Source organism: Populus trichocarpa, chromosome 1 (assembly GCF_000002775.5).
Source record: "Populus trichocarpa isolate Nisqually-1 chromosome 1, P.trichocarpa_v4.1, whole genome shotgun sequence".
Classification (NCBI taxonomy): domain Eukaryota; kingdom Viridiplantae; phylum Streptophyta; class Magnoliopsida; order Malpighiales; family Salicaceae; genus Populus; species Populus trichocarpa.
This window is the reverse complement of record NC_037285.2, coordinates 11,835,484-11,857,316: the sequence shown is the minus strand read 5'-3', so window position 1 is coordinate 11,857,316 and position 21,833 is coordinate 11,835,484. Positions and strand designations below refer to the sequence as shown.

Sequence of the window (21,833 nt, the reverse complement as noted above, 5' to 3'; positions counted from 1 at the left end):
TTCGCGCAGATCGTATGCAACCTTCTTTCTTTGACTTTCTTTCATAGTTTCCTCTGCCTTCGTGAATAGACAGGAATGTGGCTGAAAGATGGATAGCCGAACTTTATTGTGTGCGCAAAATGCATCCTTGAGTTGCATCTCTTAACACGCTGCACCTTCTAAACTATATGGTTTGTTATCTATCTCATCAGCTGAGGGTGATTTATAATGTATTTTTAAAGTATTTTTTATTTAAAAATACATTGAAATAATATTTTTTATTTTTAAAATTAATTTTTATATTAATAAATCAAAACGATTTAAAAATATAAAAAAATATTTTATTATGAAACACTATTTGAATCGTGTTGTGAAACAGCATCATTGTAACATTATTGCAGACAAGCTTAAAGCTCTCCTGAACACTCATGTAAACTTGCTTTTATATATATATATAACCTAAAAGAAAAGGAAAGTGGATTCAACATGAGAATTCATTAGCTATTCAATTATTTGGAGTAAAATTGAAAAACTTCTTGGAAATTATAGTGGTAATGTTGAAAAATTCTAAACCACAAGATATATTGATGAGTGTACAAGAAAGAATATATATATATATATATATATATATATATATTACACTTTCATTTTATTAGTTTGGAATAAGAAAAAAAGACGAAGTTGATATATGGCTTAAGGAGAGTAAGTTCCGTAAGACCATAACCTTATCTAATCTGTCGCCATAAGATGGGATTATCTTAAGATCTTCTTCACCATTTTCCTTCCTTAGGTCTTGTAGCAGATAACGTTGATGGTGATGAGCAGTGGAAATGGTAAACCACTGCTGGGTCTGATTTTGTGATGTGGATGAATCTCGGACCTTGATGGTTGCCTGATGCTCCCATGGCAAAGGAGGCTTGCCTCGTCACGTGCATGCAATGTCTGACACCAAAAGTTTGAGAGATGGGTGGGGTCCAATATTTTTTTTTTTTTTTGACAAATCTTTGATTTTGATATGCAACCAACCGAAATGGGACTTAAACACCACATCTATCCATAGCTAGCAGCTAAAAGGAAATACCATAATGTTGATGATTTGAAAAAAACCATATCATAATTTACTAAAGTCTTGTAGCTCCCTGTAAACTTATGTGTGTTACTAGGATTTGAAAAAAACCACATCTTTCGTTCCAATTTCATTGGTCCTTTTCAAAGTTTAATTTAACATATTTCTCTCGCCCACTCATCTGCAAGTTGTTAAAGGTGTGTGCTTGACAAATGTTCAGACTGGATTCTTTGTTCTTGAAGCTCTCCAAGCTTGTTTGTTTCTCTAAATGATATCCAACAAATATTCTTGTATGGTTTCCATACATAAATTTACTCAATTGGGTGTTTGTTATTTTTGTTAATCATGTAATTGATTACTTTTCTCTGACACTCTTTTCCTTTGCCAATGCTAAATAGTAAACCAATTTAGATTCGCAACTTCATGGTGTTTTGTGTAAGATAATCTTAAATCTGTAATGCTGTACATTAGCACTGATACATATATTTGTTTTCATGTGCTTTACTTGTGCCCAGGCATGGCAAAAATGGGAGAAATGGCTGTGCTTTGTGTGTTTGAGACTATGTAAGCTTGTACCAAATCGAAGAATAAAGATTAGCTTTGTGAGGTTTTGCAATGCCAGTTCCTCTTGCACCTTATCCAACACCTCCAGCCCCATATGCTCCTCCTGCTCCAGCTCCAGCTCCTCCTCCTCCTCCTCCAGCCAACGGTATGTTTAGTTACTTGTGAACTTGTTTCAGCCTCAAAACTATGTGATTTTCCTTTTTTGTTTCATTTTTCAATGAAAGAGATGACAAGAAAAATTGGGTGATACTGGTAAAAGCAATCTATGATTTAGTTTGATGATGATTTTCAGGTGCACAGAGCCAGCTCGTGTGTTCTGGATGTCGAAACCTGTTACTCTATCCAGTTGGAGCAACCTCTGTATGTTGTGCTGTTTGCAATGCAGTCACAGCTGTGCCACCTCCTGGTACGAGTTTATCTATTATATCTTCATAGATTTATTATACTAATCACAAACTCTATTTCTTAAATACAGTTTAGACTAAAGAGTTCTCTTTTTTTCATAATTTAATAAATCTTAACTTGAAAGGCGATCAGAAATAGTCGAAGCCATTAATTTATCTTTTCCAGCATTGATAGAGTCTAAACTTCGAACCCAACATATAGAGCCCTTTCCCCTCCTATCAGCCCTTGGTCCTTGTTATTATTTCATGAAAATGTTCAACAGATGTATTCACCATTGAACAAACTCCTAAAATGCAAAAACTATATGTGAACTGTACGTTTATGACATCCAGAAAAATGTCTGAACATTTATTTAGTAACTTTGCCTGTTCAACTATATATTAATAGGCACAGAAATGGCCCAGTTGGTTTGCGGAGGTTGCCACACCTTACTGATGTACATCCGTGGAGCAACGAGCGTGCAGTGTTCTTGTTGTCATACAGTCAATCTAGCCTTGGAGGGTAAGGAACTTAAGAACCTATTACCTGAAAAGGGCATTTTAGAACTGGTTTTGGTTTAGATTAAGTTGGGAGATAAACATCAAATCTATAATATGACAGCAAATCAAGTGGCACACGTCAATTGTGGGAGCTGCAGGATGCTGTTGATGTACCGATATGGAGCACGGTCTGTGAAATGTGCTGTTTGCAATTTTGTCACACCAGTTGGGGTCAGTACATAACTCCATTACTCTTTTACCTCTTGTTAGTTTAGAAGTCCCTTGACAGTAATAGACTCCATTCCCAGAATAGCAGTTGAAGGCTAAGTTATAGTAGATGGCATTCATAGGTGTTCCATACTTCATGCCAGGGAAAACTGGAAATTACATCTCTAGGTATAATCAGATGCACCAGATATAATAAGCTAAAGAGAAGTTAATGCCATTACTTCAGTAAACAGGGGTCTGTTTTCTTCTGATAAACACACGAACATCTAGTTCTTTCTGCCAAGTTTTTCCTTTTGTTTTGAAAGAAGCCACACTTCACCTCCTTGCAGTGAAATGCAATGGTAAGAAAAATATAAGCATACGACTAATCTCTTTGCCTTTCATTGGATGAAGCAGGTCTCATCAAGCGTTAATGAACGCAAGTTCAATACCTGAATTGTTACGCAGCTGAACTAAAGTTGGCCATTACAAACTCTACAAATATGTTTTTGCATATTACAATATCTCCTCCGACGATAGCATCTCCCGGTGAAGAAGACGAAATCCCCTCCAGTCACATGTATAGAGTTATATTTTTCTCTCCCTTTTGCGTGGCCTACTTTATATGAAAAATAAGCAGTTTTAGCGTATTGAATGAATGTATGTGAAGTAATAATATTCCATGGAAAGACTTTTAGACTGTGGCCCTGAACGCATTTGGAAATCTTGGGATAAGATGAACTTCATTTTCATTTACTTGACATATGCGACTACAAGTAGCATCAAATGCACCGGAAAGATTCATTTCAGATACTTTCTGCTTTGGAATTTTCTAAAATTGTCTCAATAAAAACAATCTCTAAAAGTTATTTGGGCCAGATTAGCTCTTGCATATATGAAAAATTACGATAAATTCCCCGCCAGAAATGTTGTCCTCAAACTCACCTAACCTTTCTTTTTCTCCCTTTGTTCTTGTTTTTCTTCAGCTGGGATACAGCAGCTCTTTTCAATACAGTATCAAACATCCAATCAACTTCCTTGAGTCCCTTTTGTAGATAATCGAAGAATTTCAAAGAAAAATAATGAAGATTCCAACACCGTTTAGGCAACCAAATTGTTTAGCTTTCAATAACTTCCATCAACAATTGACTAAATTGGACAAAATTAAATCATAATCAATCATCTTGAAGCAGTGTCTATGTTAATTTTGAGAGTCTAGATATAAACATCCTAAATTCAATCATAAAACAATTCTTATGAAAATATTCTTCAATTTCTTTTTGACAATTCAGCCATTTTATTGACCAACTTGGTATCGGAATAAATCTAGACATGGCATTATATGGTTCTTCTACCAGATAGTTTGAGCATCTCTGAGACCTTTAACGTGTAAGGCATTTATGAGTATTATGAACCATTGTATCCAGAGCTCAATCACGACTCAAGGTTGAGTGTCTTCCAAGTGGGGGGACTAACATGGGATGTCTACCTGTTGAGTTCATAGATTGGATCGATAGACAAAAGTCTAAGAAGATGGCTTGGAAGGGAAAACTTGCATTGCTTAGTTGATGGCCATAATTTTTTATACGAGCATTCGATTCATACGCAAATCATATCAGTTCATAAAGCTTACTCGAAAGACTCATGACATAAATGTCATTTTAATTTGTTTTTTCAAGGTTAAAATCTACTTTGAGAACCTATTTTTAGGTCTTTTTATGATCTAGAATCACTCCAGATTACTTGTTTTAAGCCTTTAGCTATCATTATTGCATTATTCATAAATATTTAAATTTGTAAGTTTTCCACATTTTACTATATTTGTTTGAGTTTTTTAATCACTAATCAACCCTGTAATCTTTCATTATATTGTTACATTTTTATTGATGTTCTGAAAAGATTGGTTGCGGAAACTATTTCCTTTGGAATTTGTCATTTTCAGGGATGATTTATCATAGCACAATATTTTCTTTAACTGTGTTTGAAAATATAATAATGTTTTTTTATTAAAAATATATTAAAATAATATTTTTTATTAAAAAATTTATTTTTGATATTATCATATAAAAAGATAAAACATAAAAAAATTAATTTAAAATAAAAAATTTTAATATTTTTAAAAAATATATTTAAAACATAAAAACAACGAGCTATGGTTTATCCTAAAAGTTAAAACCCTAACATCACGGGCAAGTGATTATGGTGCCTGCCATACCGTAGCCTCAAAACTTCTGTCCAATGGACCCCAATTTTGTCCAAGGATGACTGTAGCTTACCTCTGGTGGTTCTCATGTCTACATTAGTCTTCCATCAGCCCACCGCCAATCAGGGGTCGACGTTGGGGCCTTGAAGAAGGACCTTGGAACCCGGTTCAGTGATAAGACTTTCTGTGAGAGTTTTTATTTATTTATTTTTGTAAGCGGCACTGTAATCCGGTGGACTTCAGTAATTGCTAGGAAAAGGGTGTTTTCATGAATTGACGACGGTGCAAGGTGAGAGGCGCGTGCAAATGGAGTGGCCTCAGGTAGTGCCCTCAAACATTGCATTGGAGTGCCTCAGGTAATTCCTCGTTACCTGGGAGTGATTAGCTAGGACAGCCAAACAGATGAAGCAAAAATCAAGCAATTCCCATCAACATTTGTATCACGAAGCAGGCCGATGAAGATGGGTAATAATGCTTTTGTTATATTGTGTGCAACAGATAATGACAGTCATGCTACTAGCAACCTAACTTTGTATTATTGCGTTTGATTCCTTATGATCGTCTTTCAAGTCTAGTTTCTATTAAGTATAATTAACAATATTTTAATTAATTAAGTAATATTCTAAAATGCGTGGGTTTTTTTACTGTAGCAGTAATTTTTATTTTTTTTTATTTTTGCTTTTGTTTCTTCTGTTTTTTACATATAATGTTTCACTGTGTACACAGTGCACAGTGAAACACTTGACTTTTTTTTTTTTCATTTTTGTTTTCCCTTTTTTTTTGTTTCGCCTATGAATTTTTTTTTTTGTTTTTTTTTTGTGTTTTTTTTTAATGATTTTTTTTTGTTTAATTTAGTTTGTTAATGTGAAAAGTTTTTTTTATTTAGTTATCATATTTTTATTACACGGATCTCGGGTTTGACGAGTTAACCAGAATTTTTTTTTTGTTTTTTTTCTTTTTAATCAATTTTTTTCGTTTGACCCATCGATTTTTTTTTTATATGTAGTTATCAAACTTTCATGACGCGAATCCCAGGTTTGACGGGTTAACCTGATTTGACGGGTTAACTTAGTTGATTCAGATTTTTTTTTTCCTCATTGGTAATATGCTTATGTCTTTTGTTTGTTTTTGTTTTTGTTTTTTTAAAATTATTATTTTTCGTTTAGTTTAGGTTTTTAATGTTCACTTTTTTTTCTATTTCTTTTAATGAATTTTTTTTTGTTTAATTTAGTTTGTTAATGTGAAAAAAAAATTTTATTTAGTTATCATACTTTCATGACACGGATCTCGGGTTTGACAGGTTAACCTGGTTTAACGAGTTAACCTAAATTTTTTTTTGTTTTTTTCCTTTTTAATCAATTTTTTTTCGTTTAGTTTAATTTGTGAATTTTTTTTTGTTTGACCCATCGATTTTTTTTTCTATTTAGTTATCAAACTTTCATGACGCGAATCCTAGGTTTGACGGGTTAATCTGATTTGACGGGTTAACTCAGTTGATTCAGATTTTTTTTCTTTTTCCTCATTAGTAACAGGCTTATGTCTTGTGTTTGTTTTTTTTTATTTTTAATTAATGTTTTTTCGTTTAGTTTAGGTTGTTAATGTTCAATTTTTTTTTCTATTTAGTTATCAGACTTTCATGACGCAGATCCCGGGTTTGACAGGTAACCTGGTTTGACGGGTTAGCCCGGTTAATTATGGGTTAACCCGTCAATTTTTTTTTTCTATTTAGTTATCAAACTTTCACGACACGAATCCAAGATTTAACGGGTTAACCCAGTTAATTCAGATTTTTTTTCTTTTTCTTCATTAGTTTTTTTCTTTCTATTGGTTTTTTTCTTTTTAATTAATTTATTTAATTATCATACTTTTATGACATGACCTTGCAGCCAGATCCACATCCAAGACTATTGGGTCTGGTATTAGAGCGAGACCTACTGGGTCATGCAAGTTTAATATTATTATTATTATTATAAATATTACTTTTGGATAAGGCGTTATAGCCAAACCCGAGATTCTTGGATATAACTTTGCAGAAAAACCTAACACTTTTAGATCTTAATTTTTTATATATATTTTTTATACAAAAAAAATTAACCCACGGCATCGTGCGGGTTACGTGACTAGTAATATTCTAATACGCGTGGGAAAAATACTATAGTATTTTTCATATATATTTATTTTGCATTTTTTTTTCCATTCCCTGCATGTCTTTTTCTTTTTTTTTCTCATTTGTTTTGTTTTTTTTTTCATTCCTCACATATTTTTTTTTGTTTTTTTCATTTTTTTTCCAAAATTATCTTTTTATTTTTTTATTTTTATGTTTTTATGTTTTTTTTAAATTATCTTTATCAATTTTATATTTTTATTATTAAACTGGTTGAGAATTTAGTTTTATAGTTTTTTTCTTTTAAACGTTGTCGATTGCTACAGTGTTTTTCCATATAGTTTTTGCTTTGCTACAGTATTTTTCTACATGTTTTTTTTCTAAAATTATCTTTGTTAAATTTATTTTTTTAATATTGAGATGGTTAAGAATTTAGCTTTGTGGTTTTTTTTCTTTAAAACATTTTGGATTACTACAATGTTTCCCCACATGGTTTTTATGTTTTTTTTTATGATTTTCTTCAAAATTATTTTTGTCAATTTTATTTTTTAATATTGAGTTGGTTGAGAATTACAACTGTAGTTTTTCTCACAAAATATTGTGGATTGCTATAGTGTTTATTTACATGGGTCTTTTTTCTTCTTTTTTCTTTTCTTCTTTTTTATGATTTTTGTTTTTTTATATGATTTTTTTTTAAAATTATCTTTGTTACTTCTATTTTTTTTTTATATTAAGCTGGTTGAGAATTTATCTTTGTATTTTTTTCTTTAAAACACTGTGGATTGCTACAGTCTTTCCCCACATATTTTTTTTTGTTATGAATTTTTTTAAAATTATCTTTATCAATTTTTTTTTTAATATTGAGCTGGTTGAGAATTACAACTGTATATTTCCTCACAAAACACTATAGATTGCTATAGTGTTTCCCTACATGGTTTTTTTCCCTTTCGTTTTTTTTATGTTTTTTTTCTAAAATTATTTTTGTAGTTTTTTCTTGAAAACATTGTAAATTGCAACAATCTTTCTCCATATAAATGTTTTTATGTTTTTTTCATAAGTCTACGACAACGCACAGGCATGCCACAAGCCCGCGGCAGCGCGCGGGCATGGCATCTAGTTATAAAACTAATTGATGTGGTGTTTTCACTGAATATAAATTTATTTATTGTTCATCTTTTTATATTTTACTGTAGATTATAACAATATTATATTTTTAAAAATTTTAATTTGATTCTCTAACTTTTTTTATCATAATTTAGCCTTTTGAGTCCAAATTAGAATCCAGTTGGATTTTTTTTAGGGGTGGGAGTTGGATTGAAAGACAGGGAACTGAAGTACAAAATACGAGTAACATAGGTGGCTTGCACAAATTTATTTGTGAAGTGCATTTTTGTTCCTAATATTTTTTTGCTATTAGATGACCGGTCTTTTGAAGTTTGCGAAAAATCATTTCGGTACTAAACTTTATTTTCATTATTTTTCAATTTTTAGTGGATGAGAGGAGAGAGAGAAAGATGTCATCTCAATGATTTTGGCCACCAAAACATTATATTTTTGTTTCAAATGGTTCTATATGATGAGGGGAATTTGATTTGGGTATTTTTATTTATTTATTTTTTACCTTGAAAGGGCCAAAAAAATCAAAATTTGAGATTAGGAAAAAATTGGTTTCCAGGTTGATTCTTGGTTTTAGACCGGTTTTTTGCGCTTTTGGAGCTAGGGTGTTTTTTTAAGTATTTTGGGTTAAAAAGGGGTGGGAAATGAGTTTTTACTTTTTAGAAGGAAAAAACCAAGCACCCTGATTTTTCGGCCACCACAGTGGTCAGAATCTAGGTATGCTAGATGACGCGTTGTTTTTTTTTTTTTTTGAGCTAGGGTCACTATCTTTTTTTAAAAAAAAAGGTCGCGCGATTAGGCTTGACTTTGCTGGCCCGTTGGTCATGGGCCAGGTACTAGGCCTGACCTCATTCTTTTCTTTCTTTTTCTTTTTTAATATTTTTGATTTTTTTTTTAATTTTGAATTTTTTTATATTTTTTAAAAATAATTTTTAAGTTTATATTTTACTTTTTCGTGATTTTTTTTTTTTGCTTATTTATCCTCTTTTACATTGTTGTTACTCATTTTTGGACCCCACGTGCTGGAGACGGTGTATACCTCTTTTGAACTGAGTGTAGGAGTTTAACTCATGTTTGCTGGAAGATTGACAAAAGCAGAGACAGAAATATTTTTTTTCGAAACCCTGTTTGAGTTGTTTGAAGACCAAGTGCAGGCCAATTTGAAGCCCTTTTTTGGATCAGGGACCAAATGGAAAAGGCGTTAAAATAAGGAAGTTGATTGAAGATAAAATTAGAAGGAAAAAATTGAACCACGTTTTTTTCTGCACAGCTATCCCAATTTTTCTTTGCTTTTATATGCAATGTCCTGTTTGGTTTCCATGTTTCTCTTGCTGGATTGGAGAGCTGCAAACCACGTTTTTATTGCCCCATTCAAAGGAAACAGCTGGTGCCTCATGGTCCCAGCTATGGCAGGAAAGAAAGGAGTTGTACCACCCTTTGATCAATGGAAACTAAGTGCTGGAAATCAGAATAGGAATCAGAATATTTCAGTTTCCTTTTTTGCGTTTTTTTACTGCAAATCAGCAGGGATTTGCATCCTAGAATTAATGCATTGAATCTTTCCTAAATAGAGATATGTTAGACTATATATAAGCCCCTCTAATGACCTAGCAAAAAGGGAGAAAAAGAAAGAAAGAGCAGAGAAAACAGAAAAAGAAAGACAGAAAAAAAACCGCAAGAGAGGCAGGAAAACCAGAAAGAGCAAGAGAACATAGAAGGAAGAACGTCCAATTCACCAGCACATCACAGTTTCAGTGTCTCTGTTTCGTCCGTCATTTACCAGTAGCTAAGGAAGCACGCGTGAGCTGTTTCTTTCGATCTTTGGTTTCATTTTCTGCAAACAGGAGCTGCAGGTATAAGCCTTAATCCCTCCTCCTTTGTTATTTTTATACTAGGCATTCGATTGTAAAGGTTTTTTTTTTCCCTCTGAATAATTGGTTTCTATTTAGACAGAGCCAACGCTTGCCCATTATTCTTTCATGATGTTTGAGTTTAGCGGCAGTCCATGCAAAAGGGGTTGCTTTCATGTTTAGGAACGTTTACATTTAGAGACCTTCATTGTGTGTGTTCTTTGCGCCGCTGGAGGAGAGATTAGCCGGCCATGGCTTTTACATTTAGAGAGCATGCTTCCAATTTTTATTTTTTCCTTGCTGTCTGCGTGGGATGAGTTGGCTTTGAATTTTTTTAGTTGCTTTAAGCTTATTATAAATCTTAGAATATATGTGACGGCTGGTTAGTTTTTATTATGAATTTTGTGTTTAATTGTGATGCTTGTGTTTCGATAAAAAAAATTAAAATTTTCTTGTATGTTGCATACGGCCAATACCCTAATATTTTTTTAACATTCTTTTAAAAAAAAATATTGGAAGTTTTGAAAATGTGTTTTCGCATAGATTCTTAAACACAACAAAAATTATTTTCTTGTATTTCTAGATTTTACAACATGTTTGTAAAACTCCAAAAGGTATTGGCCAATATTCCAAAAAATACAAAAAAATTATTTTGAGGGGAATTCATCTATTATTCACCGTTAATGTTTGGATAAAGAAATCTCAAAGGGACGAATATCCAAAATATTATTGGGAATAACTTGTTATTATTCACTGTTAATATTTGGATAAAGAAACTCTAAGTGGTAAATATCCAAAATAATTTTCTAGGAATAATAAGTCATCACACATCCTTGAAAGAAGCCTTGATTATAATTGAGGACATTTCAATTTTTTTTACCCTACGGTTTATGAGCCGTAAGAGTATAAAACACTAAGACAAAAATAGGCTTTTAAAGCGCCCTAGATTTCTAAAATTTTATCCCTCCTCCTTGCGATTTACGAGTCGCAAACTCTTGAAATACTAAGGGAAAAATAAGATTTTAAAGCACATGGAATCTCTTTGGATTTCTATCTTAATAAATTTAGTTTGAATCAAACCAAAAAAAACCTGATGGGATTAGAAAACACCAACACCATAGCAATTATAAGATAAACCAAACACTAAGCAGCTTACCTTAGGTAGGGCGTACTAGGGGTGCTAATACCTTCCCTTTACGCAACCAATCCCTTGCCTTAGAATCTCTGAAAGACCAGTTAGGTTTCTTAGTGACCATAATACTAGGTGGCGACTCCCTTATTCACACAAAGACAAAAAAAAAAACCGAAATCAATTGAGGGTCGTCGCGACACCTCACTCCGCCGTGAGAGTGCGACATACATAGTTATTAAATTTTTATTTATATTAGATTTGTTAAATTTTTAAAGGGATTAATTAATATGATTTATTTTAAGAAATAAAAAATATTTATTTCTTATGATATTTTTAATATGTATAGCCTTGGATAATATATTTTTACTTTTTATTTTATCCAATAAATCTTTTGTGTGTCAATTTTTATTTGACATTGAATTTAATTAAAAAATTCATTAAACACAATCATGTAAAATTAGTAAAATTACCCATATCAAGATATTAAATATCTTGATCTATATTTGTCTCTCGTGATCTATATTTGTCTCTCGGTGTAATATTTTAATATAAAAGAGAAAGAATTGATAGGATAAGACAACAATGCCCTTGGATGGATAGATATTAAATATAAAGGAATGAGGGTCATTAAGGTAATTGCATATGAGTTGATAAATATAAATAGAAAAAAAAAGAGGACTATAAAGAGAGAAAGAAAGGAGAAAAGGGAAGAGAATTAGAAGAAATAAGTTGTTAATGTATGATTTATGATTTAATATGTATTAGCTTTGATTTTGAATTTGTTGAAGATTAGAGTTTTGAAGATTTTGTTTTGGGTTTGATTGATGAGTTGATTGGAATAATATGGGTTAATTGTTATGGATAATGGTTTATTTAGTTGATTTTGGAAGATTTTTTGTAAGGATGATGATTTTAAGTTATGGTTTATTTAAATGATGAATTTGAGTTAGAGATTTTGGTAGACCAGTAGGTGATTTGTGGAAAAATATGGGTTTGGGGTTGAAGATGATGAAATTTCAGCTTGGTCCCTTAATTTGTGAAAATTATAGTTTGGTACTTGGAGCAAAATTCAAGATTCTGAATAGAATTGAAGATGAATTATAGGCAAAACTTCAGTATAGTTATGAATTTATGACATTTTCAGTTTGGTTCTATAATTTGATAAATTATATTTTGACCCTTAAAATTTGATAAAATTCCATATTGGTCCCTAGCTGTAATTTTAGTTTTTCAAATTGGTTTGATGAATAATTGAGGTTTGTTTGGTGAATTATTATCAATTTTTATGATAACTGCATAATTTATTTTTATTCAATATTAGATTGGTTAGAAAATAAACTGCATAATTTATTTTTATTGTTTTCTATAGGGTTATCATTGTCTCAAATAAGTGTCTATTTTAGATTGATGCTTAATTTTGTGAGCATATATTTTTATTATAAAATTATAAAAAAGTTCATAAAAAATATTAAACTTAATATAGTCCATGACACGTGTCATTAGGGGATTGAGATCAATCCAATCTGTCATTGTCTCAATAATTTTTTTTAAAAAAAATTGTCATCTTAAAGCCGGTCATCAAGATTGCATTTGGATCAATGAAATCAATTAATTTAATGACAACTTTTTTATTAAAAAAAAAGTTGTCATCTTGAAATCGGTCATCAAGATTGCATTTGAATCAATGAAATCAATTAATTTAATTCGTGTTAACTCCTACGCAGTTTAATTGAAAACTTAAGTTAGACAAACAGCTAAATTGTGAGATTTTAAAATTAATCCATTAAGCTATGTTTAATAACACATTTAAAAAATTCTTCATACTTTCAATAATTTTTTAATATTTTAAAAAAATTATCCAACTCGAGGTCAAATAGCAGGCAATATACTTGCAATATGGATAAAACGCATAAATATGAAGAAACCAACGCAACTAATTAGACTTATATTATGACAAGTAACAAACAACCAGAAACTTTAAAGTGAAATAAAAGAAGGTCTGGAGATGCCCATCCTTTTGTATGTTATCAATTAAGCTGGCCAACGATGGATGCGAGGCACAGAAAGATTGGACAGATATTTGCTCAGAGGTGTGGATCTATTTAAGGGTTATCCACAGCTATAAGAACTTGACGATTGTTCTGTACATGGAAATGGAATTTGTTCAACGTATATTTTATATGTTAGAAATAGCTTTATGACAGCTTCTTAGCATGTGCAAACGGCTATTCCGTGTACCGGTATAAGTAATAAAACTTAAAATAATATTGCATCCTTGACTTATATCTTGTTTTGTAGGCTATATTAAGGCTTAAAACAATTACTATAAAACTTTCATCACTTAGTGAAACCGATATCAATTTTAACATGTTTGGTGGTCACAATTGTCATCAATGAAGAGTTTTCTCTCTCTTTACTGGAATCCAGTGACTCCTCTCTATCCTTCCATGAAAAAAAAGACTGGAAAATAAAAAAAATAAAGTTTGGAACCAAAATATAATTTAAAAAAATTAAAGGGATCGGCCACTTGATAGAAAAAAAAATTAGGGGACTAAAATGTAATTCACAAACAAATTTGAAAGCACCATCTATTTTACCCGTGTTTTTCACTTTAATTCTCTATTTTTCAATTAAACACTTCCTCCTAAAAAAACATGTAATTAGGTGTTAATTTTAGCTTGAAAGAGCTCAATTGTGAAAAAAAAAATTAAAAATCAAATTGAAAATTAAAAAAAATATATTATTCCAATGCACAATGATTTATGAAAAAATAAAATGTGATTCCACAATCTTTAGTTCTTGATAATGATGTGGTAATTGGATCGATAACAAGGCATCATCACAACTTCATTCAAGCAATGAATCACATATGAAGTTACCATATAGCATGAAAACATCGAAGCAACTGGTAAACCATACATAGCATATACACAATGGTTATATGAGATTTAAAGACGAAAATTACAGGAAGGAAAAAAGCAATTCACACGCTAGACTAGATTGTTTCTCACTTCTGATTAAGAGGGTGCTTAGTAGTGTGGTAGCGGTTGCTTTTCAAATAATTTTTGGTGTCGAAATGCATACCAATAATGTTTTTTTATTTTTAAAAATCATTTTTAATACCAGCATATCAAAACGATTCAAAACATACAAACCATATTAAATTTTAACAAAAAAAAATTAAATTTTTTGAAAACATGGTTTCCACCGCATTCCCAAACATGTTCTAAGTATACTACATTACCTATTCATCAGCCATGGCCAGCTCCAAGGCAAAGTCATCTCTTTCCTGTGGCATTGAAGCATTTAGAGTAAGATAGCCCTCCAAAAAAAGCCAAATGTTGGATGCACCCACCCACTTCGAACTCCCATTTCTTACACAGAATGCACGAAGTATTGTTTCAAAGGGGCTAAAATAAAAGAAAAAATCATTTTATTGGTAATTTTTCAAGTATATGAAGAGGTAATATAAGTTGCATAATTAAATATGAACATTTTTTAAAGGTAAAATATAAAAATGAACTCATTAGTCTTGAAAAAAATTAGCTTTGGTCATTTGTCTGTCAAAAATGCACTTATATGTACATTTTCAAAAAATAATAATCTGGGACCACTAATATTATATCAATTATAATCAGAGACAGTGGCAAAACGCTACATACAGTTGAGCGTGATTAGAAAACTTGTCTTGCAGTTTTGTCAAAAGGGCCAAGCCTTTACAGCAAAACCACTGCTCACTCCAAATAATAGAATATTGACAACTAAAAATGAATCAAGGAAATCAGCGGCCTCATTTCAAAGGGAAAAGGAGGCTCAATCACAGTTGTTGACAAGGCTAATGAAGCAGTGATTTCATTTCAAATTGGCTAGAATAACTAGCAAATGATATCATCTCCCCGCAAAGTCCTCTGTCTCACAACAGCATTCCAAAACTTCTAGCACCTAATCTCATATGAGCCTGCTTTAGTAATATAACGAACCCAATCAACTGTGTTGTACCCACTTTTCTCCCATACCTGCATAAAATCACTTAGGTCATAGCTGCTTCTTTACACATAAAGAAAGTAACATGGCTTTTAACTAAGATTTGTACCTTTAGAAAACGAACGCGTAAACCAGATGCTGTAAACATCGGAACCTGGAACTCCATCTGAATTGGAGGCCTCGTCCAAGACTTCTTTTCTGCCATTGTGGATATCAGCTCAACTTCTGCGCTCATGGTTGGCTCAGTTTGTCCAGGAAATTTTCTTATCCTAAACAGCTCCAAAAACATGCCCATAAGCAACAGCACTAGGAGTACAATTTAAAAAGGACAAATTTACAATAGAGCATATCCGTACAATAAAGCTAACACGCACGAATTAGTAAATGTACTGAGGTAATAAGATAGCAAGCACAAATTAGTAAATGTACTAGCGTAGGAGTTGATCAATCAAGGCATGCCCAAAGTTGCATGACACCATTGAGTGACTCCTATTTGGGCCAAATGCATGACAGCAGGACATCTTATAAACCATCTAAACTATGGGAAATCAATTTTGGGCTCAATAACAATATTCACCGAGATGTTATCTCAATTACACAGAATAAATATGATAAAGCCATTTCTTCAGATTTTCCCTTTTCTGTAAACATGTCAAAATTAGAACATCAAAACTTCCAAGTTAGTATTAACATGACCTTTATGAAGTAGGAGAGATGGGGGTGTCAGAGATGACAAATACTTCCTTATTGCAACTCAGATCAATCTAAGGTTACATGTGTTCACACTAGTGTTGCTGGTTCCAGTCCTGATGTGCAGTGTAAGAGACAATGCCTAAAATGTCAAATGTTTTTTTTTTTAAGAAATTAATAGAGGCTGCAATCAGCATCTTATTTGCTTCTTCACATACACAAAAACCTTCAGGTTTATTAACATTGTAGGCATTGCAGGCACACAGACTGTCATTTCAGTACAATCCTCAGAAAGGCATCTGATGAATCTATATGTACTGCCTGGGCTCAATGGCCTCAAATAAATTAAATAATCTTACCCTTCCATTAATACAGATTTCATAAGAAGTTAATTTGTATACAACTATTCATAAAAGGTCATCCAACCTCAAGACTAGCCTCTGCCTGTTGGTATTATTTTCTGTGTAATGGAGCTTCAGAGGCTATGAAAGAATAGGTGGTATATAATTATTGAACCTAAGAAGAAGAAATAAACTAAATCAGTATAAAGGATCATTCTTGGATCAGAATGTCACAATAAACTAAGGCCATTTCCATGCAGCTTCACATTTGAAATGAAGGAAAGACTAACAACTTTATGAATGTGATATTGAAAGGGATAAATCCAACATTGCAGTTCTTATAAAGAGAACATAGAGAACAACCATCCAAAGAACCTAAGAAAAAAAAATGTACACATTTAACAAGCTAAGCATACTTACTTCCAAACTATGCAATCAATCGCAGCATTGTACTTCGCTCGACCAGATGTAACTTGGAAACTTGTTTTAGCAGTTTGTTTTGGAACAGGAATTTTGATGACAACCCCAAGTGCAAACATTTTTGCACCATAGACACTCTTAACCTGAAAATTAGTCCATAAGATAACTGCACCACAGCAAACATCCACATAATGCATGATAACTGAACAGAAAAGAACAAACCTTGACATTCACTTCCATGCGAGTTCGACCCAGTTCCTTGATTGTCGGCAATACCCGAAATGGAAGATTAACCCCTTCAGTAATTCGATACCTAGGGAAAAAATGAATCACCAAGCAATTATACATCAAAACTTCAAAAATTATAGAAGGACAGGAGATTAAAAAAAGGAAATATATATGTGTATTCAAGCAAGTCTAGATTTGGGGAATGAAGATATAACAGTCTATGCAAATTCATCAAAAAAAGAAAAGAAAAAAAGAACAGTCTATGCAAAGTAGAGCCTCCAGATAGACCGTGGAGAAGCAAAATCAAGACACAATCAATTGTCAAGCATAGAAGGTAGTAACTTGCCATGATTAATGCAACTGAAATCCTTTGAGAAGTATGTTATGCTCCAGAGTCCAGACCTTTTATTTTTTATTTTTGGATAAATTCCAGAGTCCAGACTATTATCAGACCAAAAGTGAAAAAAATAATATCTATATTTTTATTCTTTTTTGGGACATACCATACAACTTTTTTTGATAAATTAATAATTCATTTGAAAAGACAAAGATGCAACAGGCACACCAACTGCTATATATTTTTATTATCAAATTCCAAAATTCACAAGGGTAGCTTGAGTATTTGAGCATAAACTTCAGGCATACAACAAATCATGAGAAAGATTTCTTCAGCTTACTTCATCAATTCAAATTCACCATCTGGTGGAACAAAACTAACAGTCTTCTCTGAGTTAAACCTTGTCAAATTTACACATTGATGGAATGTAACATCATCAAGCTCAATTGTTTTGCCACTGCATAAAACAGCACATTTAAAGACCGGGTTAATGAAACAAACATGATGGTAGCACCTTGCAGTCTAAAATCAACAGAACATAATTATGTGTTTAACAAGAATCGATTTCTCAGAAATGTGAAATGAACAGATCAAATTTAGACAAAAGTAGATTTAAAGAAGAGAAGTCGCAAAACAAAGCAGAAAAGACTAGCTAAGGCTATTCCAAACCCAGCAATGAATTTTATAGCTGCTCCAAATTTCCAATAGTTCACAAATTTTGCTTATGGTCTAAGTTCTAGAGAAAGCAGATGGCAAAAGATAAATGAACAAAAGCACAAGAGGAAATGAAATATTGCTGCAGTTCATAACTGTTTGATGATACATGATAGATGTGGGGGGGGGTACTGTTCATCCCAGGAAAGGTATTTGTATGTTGGTATGGATACATTAGGGTGAATAAACCAGTGTAGGCCAAGTATACTATTATGACATTTTTCAAATGGATTACAATAGCAAGATGAGCCCCAGGTTCATTTACAGAAAAAAAAAATTATGTGCAAGGAGAGCACTTCACATCCTAACTAATTGGAAAAGATAGAAAGGAAAACAAATCAGAAAAATAGAATGATGCATTACGCTACAAAAGGAGGCTCATAAAGAAATATGAGAACTAAAGGGAAAGGACAGAATTGTCGAGGATAATACTTTGTTGAGGGTACGGAATGGAGGGGATGATACTTATGTACCATGAAAAACTACCTTTTAGTAGCACGGGATTTCAGTTGTGACTCTTTCTCGAGGCCAATTTTATCATTTAAACCCAGCTTCAAATCAGGCATTCCGGAGAGGAAGCACTTCATAAGGATCTTCCCCGTTACATCACATCGCAGACCATTACCTATAATGACCAAGTTGTTTATGAGCAACCAAGTCAGTGGTTGCATTATATCCAAAATAACAGATACAGAAAATCTTGAAGAAAAAAAATCATAACCCACCTTTTGAAGACATAAGAAGGTTTACACTTTCCACAATATCCAGAAAAACCTATATGTAAATAATGTGAAAATCCTGCCAAATGGCCAAACCACAATGAAGTGAGAGGCAAGAAAAATTGAATCACCTCATTCTTCTTATAAACAAGGCCTTCTCTGCGCCAACCAACAGCACCGGTGACTTGTAAAGTTGCATTGGGGACAGGTATGTCTGTAGGCTATTTTTTTCCAATGGTAAAAACACAAGAAAAGGGTCAATGGCTATTAACACAACATTTGCATTGACGAGAGGCCAATGCTGGAAATTAAAAATAGAATTGGAAATAAATGTCCAGCATTAATTCTTCTGAATGACAGTTGTTGAAACAAACATCTAACCTTGGATGAAAAGGGTGAGCGCACTCCTTCTTGAGTGATGTAAAGCTTTAAAATCTCAGGAGAAAGATTTTGTGGGTAACCAAAGTCCATGATTTCTGCAATTTCAATGTAGATACCAATAAATCACTAATTTACATAACATTCCAGTTCTGAAAAGAAATCACATTTAACCTTTCACTTGTTGGATAATGACAAGTGGAATCACCCCATGAGGGAAACAGTAATAAAGTAGATTTCATCGAATTTCAAAAAAAATTAAAATTCAAAAAAAATTAAAATAAGGGAAAGTACAAATATGCAATCATAAGAGTCTATTGGCTTCAAGTGAATACCATCCAGCAGCTCATAAATCAAAACAAAATTATTTCTGATGGCATCTTCATCAAAAGCCCCACCGAAGTACGATTTGAACAACGCAACAGCCTGCATGCAGCCAGAGAATAGCAGTGTCAACAACTGAAGAAACAATTAACTTTTAGTCTCCTGCAAATAAAATATCTGAAAGAAATACTATTTGATCACTGGGCATGTAATGGCTTAAGACTTAATTGGCACCAAAAGTACAATCTAATTTGGCATTTGTAGTAACGCGAATAATAGCTGAACAATGTAATCATGTTGGTAAGAGAATCATCCTACAAAGAGAGAAATATTATGATCAGTGCAGGATGCTCATCATTTTGTAAGTAGCATTTTTTTATTATTATTATTCCATTGGATCATTCATTGCCTGAAAGCAATTTCCATCAGCCTTTTGAAAGACCAACTAGGCCAATCCTCAAATGGATTAAAAGCTAAACCTAAAAAAGAAAGTAACTACTAAGAAAGAGCTAACTACCTCAACAACAAACTTGAATGCACAAGCTACATTAGCGTTGCTACTGACAACAATCACAATGTAGACATTGCTAATTCTCATATAAAAAAAAGAGCAACCTCCAATCTGCCGCACCGGACATGTACCGAGTTCTTTCGTTTGCATTATATGCAAACGGAAGGCATCCACCATATTTCCACTGAAAGAAATTGAAAAAATTTAGCATCCACTGAAGATTACAAAATGCAAAGCGCCACATTTTAATGCAGCCTAGACACAAACATGAGGACTAAGACAGAAAATGAATAAATGGGAAAATGAGAAGAACAGGCTAAAAAGAAAAAGGACAAAAAATGGAGGCATTGTTTCCCACTAAAAGCAAGTGGATGCTTTTGATGAATCACAGGGGAATGATATAAAATCGATAGAGAAGGTGTAGCATCCTGTGTTCATCTTCCAACAGTGTGTTTGGCTCCAATCATGCAGTTCCTCTCCCTCTCATGAAAAGGAAAAGAATTCAAAAGCCGATGCTTAGCAAGCATTACCTACTGCAATGCTTTATTACACAACAGCTGTGGCCTCTACCACTCAAGGAATACCAAATTCTGTCTTCTTCGCAAAAGTAAAGGAGAAATTATTTACTCTGGATATTCTTTGGAGGGGAAAAGATAGCCTTGTATGATTCAAAACGTTGCAGTGGAGCCTTGGAGGTTCGATTCCTTTTGAAGACACGAAATTGAGAATGTTCACGCCTCATTGAATATCTCAAAAGCAAACTACAAGCAAAGTAGCAGGATGAAGTTGCGGCTGTGTGAATCATTTGATGCTTTCGGCGGGACTTATTTTTATAGAATAAGAACTATGATGAAGAAATTGCACTGTGCAATTATTCTTTTAAACTGTGAAACAACTTATCATATGTTCTGAGTGACGATTATTCATTGAAGCAATTTCGTGGAAAAAATCATTCCGATATCCACGGCATAAAACAATAACATTTACTTGTTACTGGCATAAATTTTAATCGAAATATAATCTATCGGACGATTAGAGTTAATCTGGCAAGCGATGGCACATAATCTAAGCTAAATGAGAAATGATTTAATAACAAAAGATACATTACACGGCAAGGTTCCTAAAAGTTCAATATATATATATATATATATATATATATATATATATGAATGAATGAATGAAAGCAGATATTAAGAGATTACCCGACATCGTCGCGATAGAGGCGATTGATAAGGACATCGCCTCGAAGATTCAAGAAGTAGATGGCGGAAGCAGCCACCGGCATCTCTGATCCAGTTGATCGGCGCCTCAAATATTAGTCCAACAACCCCTTGTCTCCGGTAACCGACGGCGGATGGAGGTTGGAAATGCAGATCTAGAGGTTGATGAACGGTGATGATTCGGTAATCGGTGATGTGAGAGATTTTTGAAGTTTTATTTTATTAATTTGTTTTGAGATGGAGAGTTGCAGAGTTCGTTTTGTTTGAAGTCAAGAATAATGAACACACCGGTCTTTCTTTCTTTTTGGCTCGCGAAGGTGTCCGGCACGTGCGTTCTTACGTTTCTTTTAACTATGCTAAGTTTTTGCATTACTATTAAGATTAAGGTTGTATTTGTTTTTATGGTATAATTATTTAAACAAAAAATTATTTTTTATTTTAAATTAATTTTTTTTTATATGTTTATATTAAAAATATTTTTTAAAAAAATTATTTTAATATAATTTCAAAAACAAATTTTTAAAAAAAAATTCTACTACAATTTCAAATACCATTTAAAATTATATACGACATAACTTCTTATATATAGATTATAATATCGGATTTACAGGGCCTTTTGGCCCTTTCTATTGGACTGTCTAAAATTTTAATATATTTTAGATGGAATGGTAATTTTGCTTTCCTTTAGGCTTTTTGCTCTTCCTAGAATAAAAAAACTTTCTTGATCTATTAGATTAATTGGTTGTCTAAGAGTGTGTTTACGGTTACTTTTCAAAGTATTTTTTGTGTTGAAATACATTAAAATAATATTTTTTTTATTTTTTAAAAATTATTTTTAAGATCAGCGCATCAAAACGATCGA

The 21,833-nt window shown here is 32.5% G+C and overlaps 2 protein-coding genes across 7 annotated transcripts; one reads left to right on the top strand and one right to left on the bottom strand.

Annotated features, from left to right (window-relative positions):
* Positions 1–1,017: 1,017 nt before the first annotated feature.
* On the top strand, positions 1,018–3,461 carry LOC18094183 (protein LOL1). 4 transcript variants are annotated; one of them, XM_052452340.1, is made up of 6 exons: positions 1,018–1,335; positions 1,561–1,754; positions 1,902–2,015; positions 2,402–2,515; positions 2,615–2,724; positions 3,115–3,461. In XM_052452340.1, the coding sequence occupies exons 2-6, from the start codon at positions 1,661–1,663 to the stop codon at positions 3,154–3,156; spliced, it is 474 nt and encodes a 157-aa protein (XP_052308300.1). In that variant the 5' UTR covers positions 1,018–1,335; positions 1,561–1,660; the 3' UTR covers positions 3,157–3,461. The 4 variants fall into 4 exon arrangements, with proteins under 4 accessions (XP_052308300.1, XP_052308299.1, XP_024465839.1 ...); XM_052452339.1 differs by having other exon boundaries at positions 1,019–1,242; XM_024610071.1 differs by having other exon boundaries at positions 1,027–1,242; positions 3,118–3,461.
* Positions 3,462–14,637: 11,176 nt separating this feature from the next.
* Positions 14,638–21,268, bottom strand: LOC18094182 (AP-2 complex subunit mu). Of its 3 annotated transcripts, XM_024603656.2 has the most exons (13): positions 20,954–21,261; positions 20,379–20,512; positions 19,758–19,935; positions 19,252–19,342; positions 18,920–19,014; positions 18,670–18,759; positions 18,545–18,593; positions 18,306–18,444; positions 17,446–17,562; positions 16,763–16,853; positions 16,541–16,683; positions 15,199–15,358; positions 14,638–15,121 (listed from the first exon to the last, which is right to left on the bottom strand). In XM_024603656.2, the coding sequence occupies exons 3-13, from the start codon at positions 19,926–19,928 to the stop codon at positions 15,041–15,043; spliced, it is 1,227 nt and encodes a 408-aa protein (XP_024459424.2). In that variant the 5' UTR covers positions 19,929–19,935; positions 20,379–20,512; positions 20,954–21,261; the 3' UTR covers positions 14,638–15,040. The 3 variants fall into 3 exon arrangements, 2 of the variants coding, with proteins under 2 accessions (XP_024459424.2, XP_006368418.2); XM_006368356.3 differs by lacking the exon at positions 20,379–20,512; XR_002982499.2 differs by lacking the exons at positions 14,638–15,121; positions 20,379–20,512 and adding an exon at positions 16,206–16,295 and having other exon boundaries at positions 15,219–15,358; positions 20,954–21,268.
* Positions 21,269–21,833: the final 565 nt, after the last annotated feature.

What these genes read in the sequence shown, in the direction of transcription:
- LOC18094183 (XM_052452340.1), top strand. Translation starts at nt 1,661, where the DNA reads ATGCCAGTTCCTCTTGCACCTTATCCAACACCTCCAGCCCCATATGCT. An exon ending in TCCTCCTCCTCCAGCCAACG is followed by an intron (nt 1,755 to 1,901) that starts GTATGTTTAGTT and finishes GATGATTTTCAG; the next exon opens with GTGCACAGAGCCAGCTCGTG. An exon ending in ATTTTGTCACACCAGTTGGG is followed by an intron (nt 2,725 to 3,114) that starts GTCAGTACATAA and finishes CATTGGATGAAG; the next exon opens with CAGGTCTCATCAAGCGTTAA.
- LOC18094182 (XM_006368356.3), bottom strand. Translation starts at nt 21,036, where the DNA reads ATGCCGGTGGCTGCTTCCGCCATCTACTTCTTGAATCTTCGAGGCGAT. An exon ending in GCTCACCCTTTTCATCCAAG is followed by an intron (nt 18,760 to 18,919) that starts GTTAGATGTTTG and finishes GGAAAAAAATAG; the next exon opens with CCTACAGACATACCTGTCCC. An exon ending in TTGTTTATAAGAAGAATGAG is followed by an intron (nt 18,594 to 18,669) that starts GTGATTCAATTT and finishes ATTTACATATAG; the next exon opens with GTTTTTCTGGATATTGTGGA.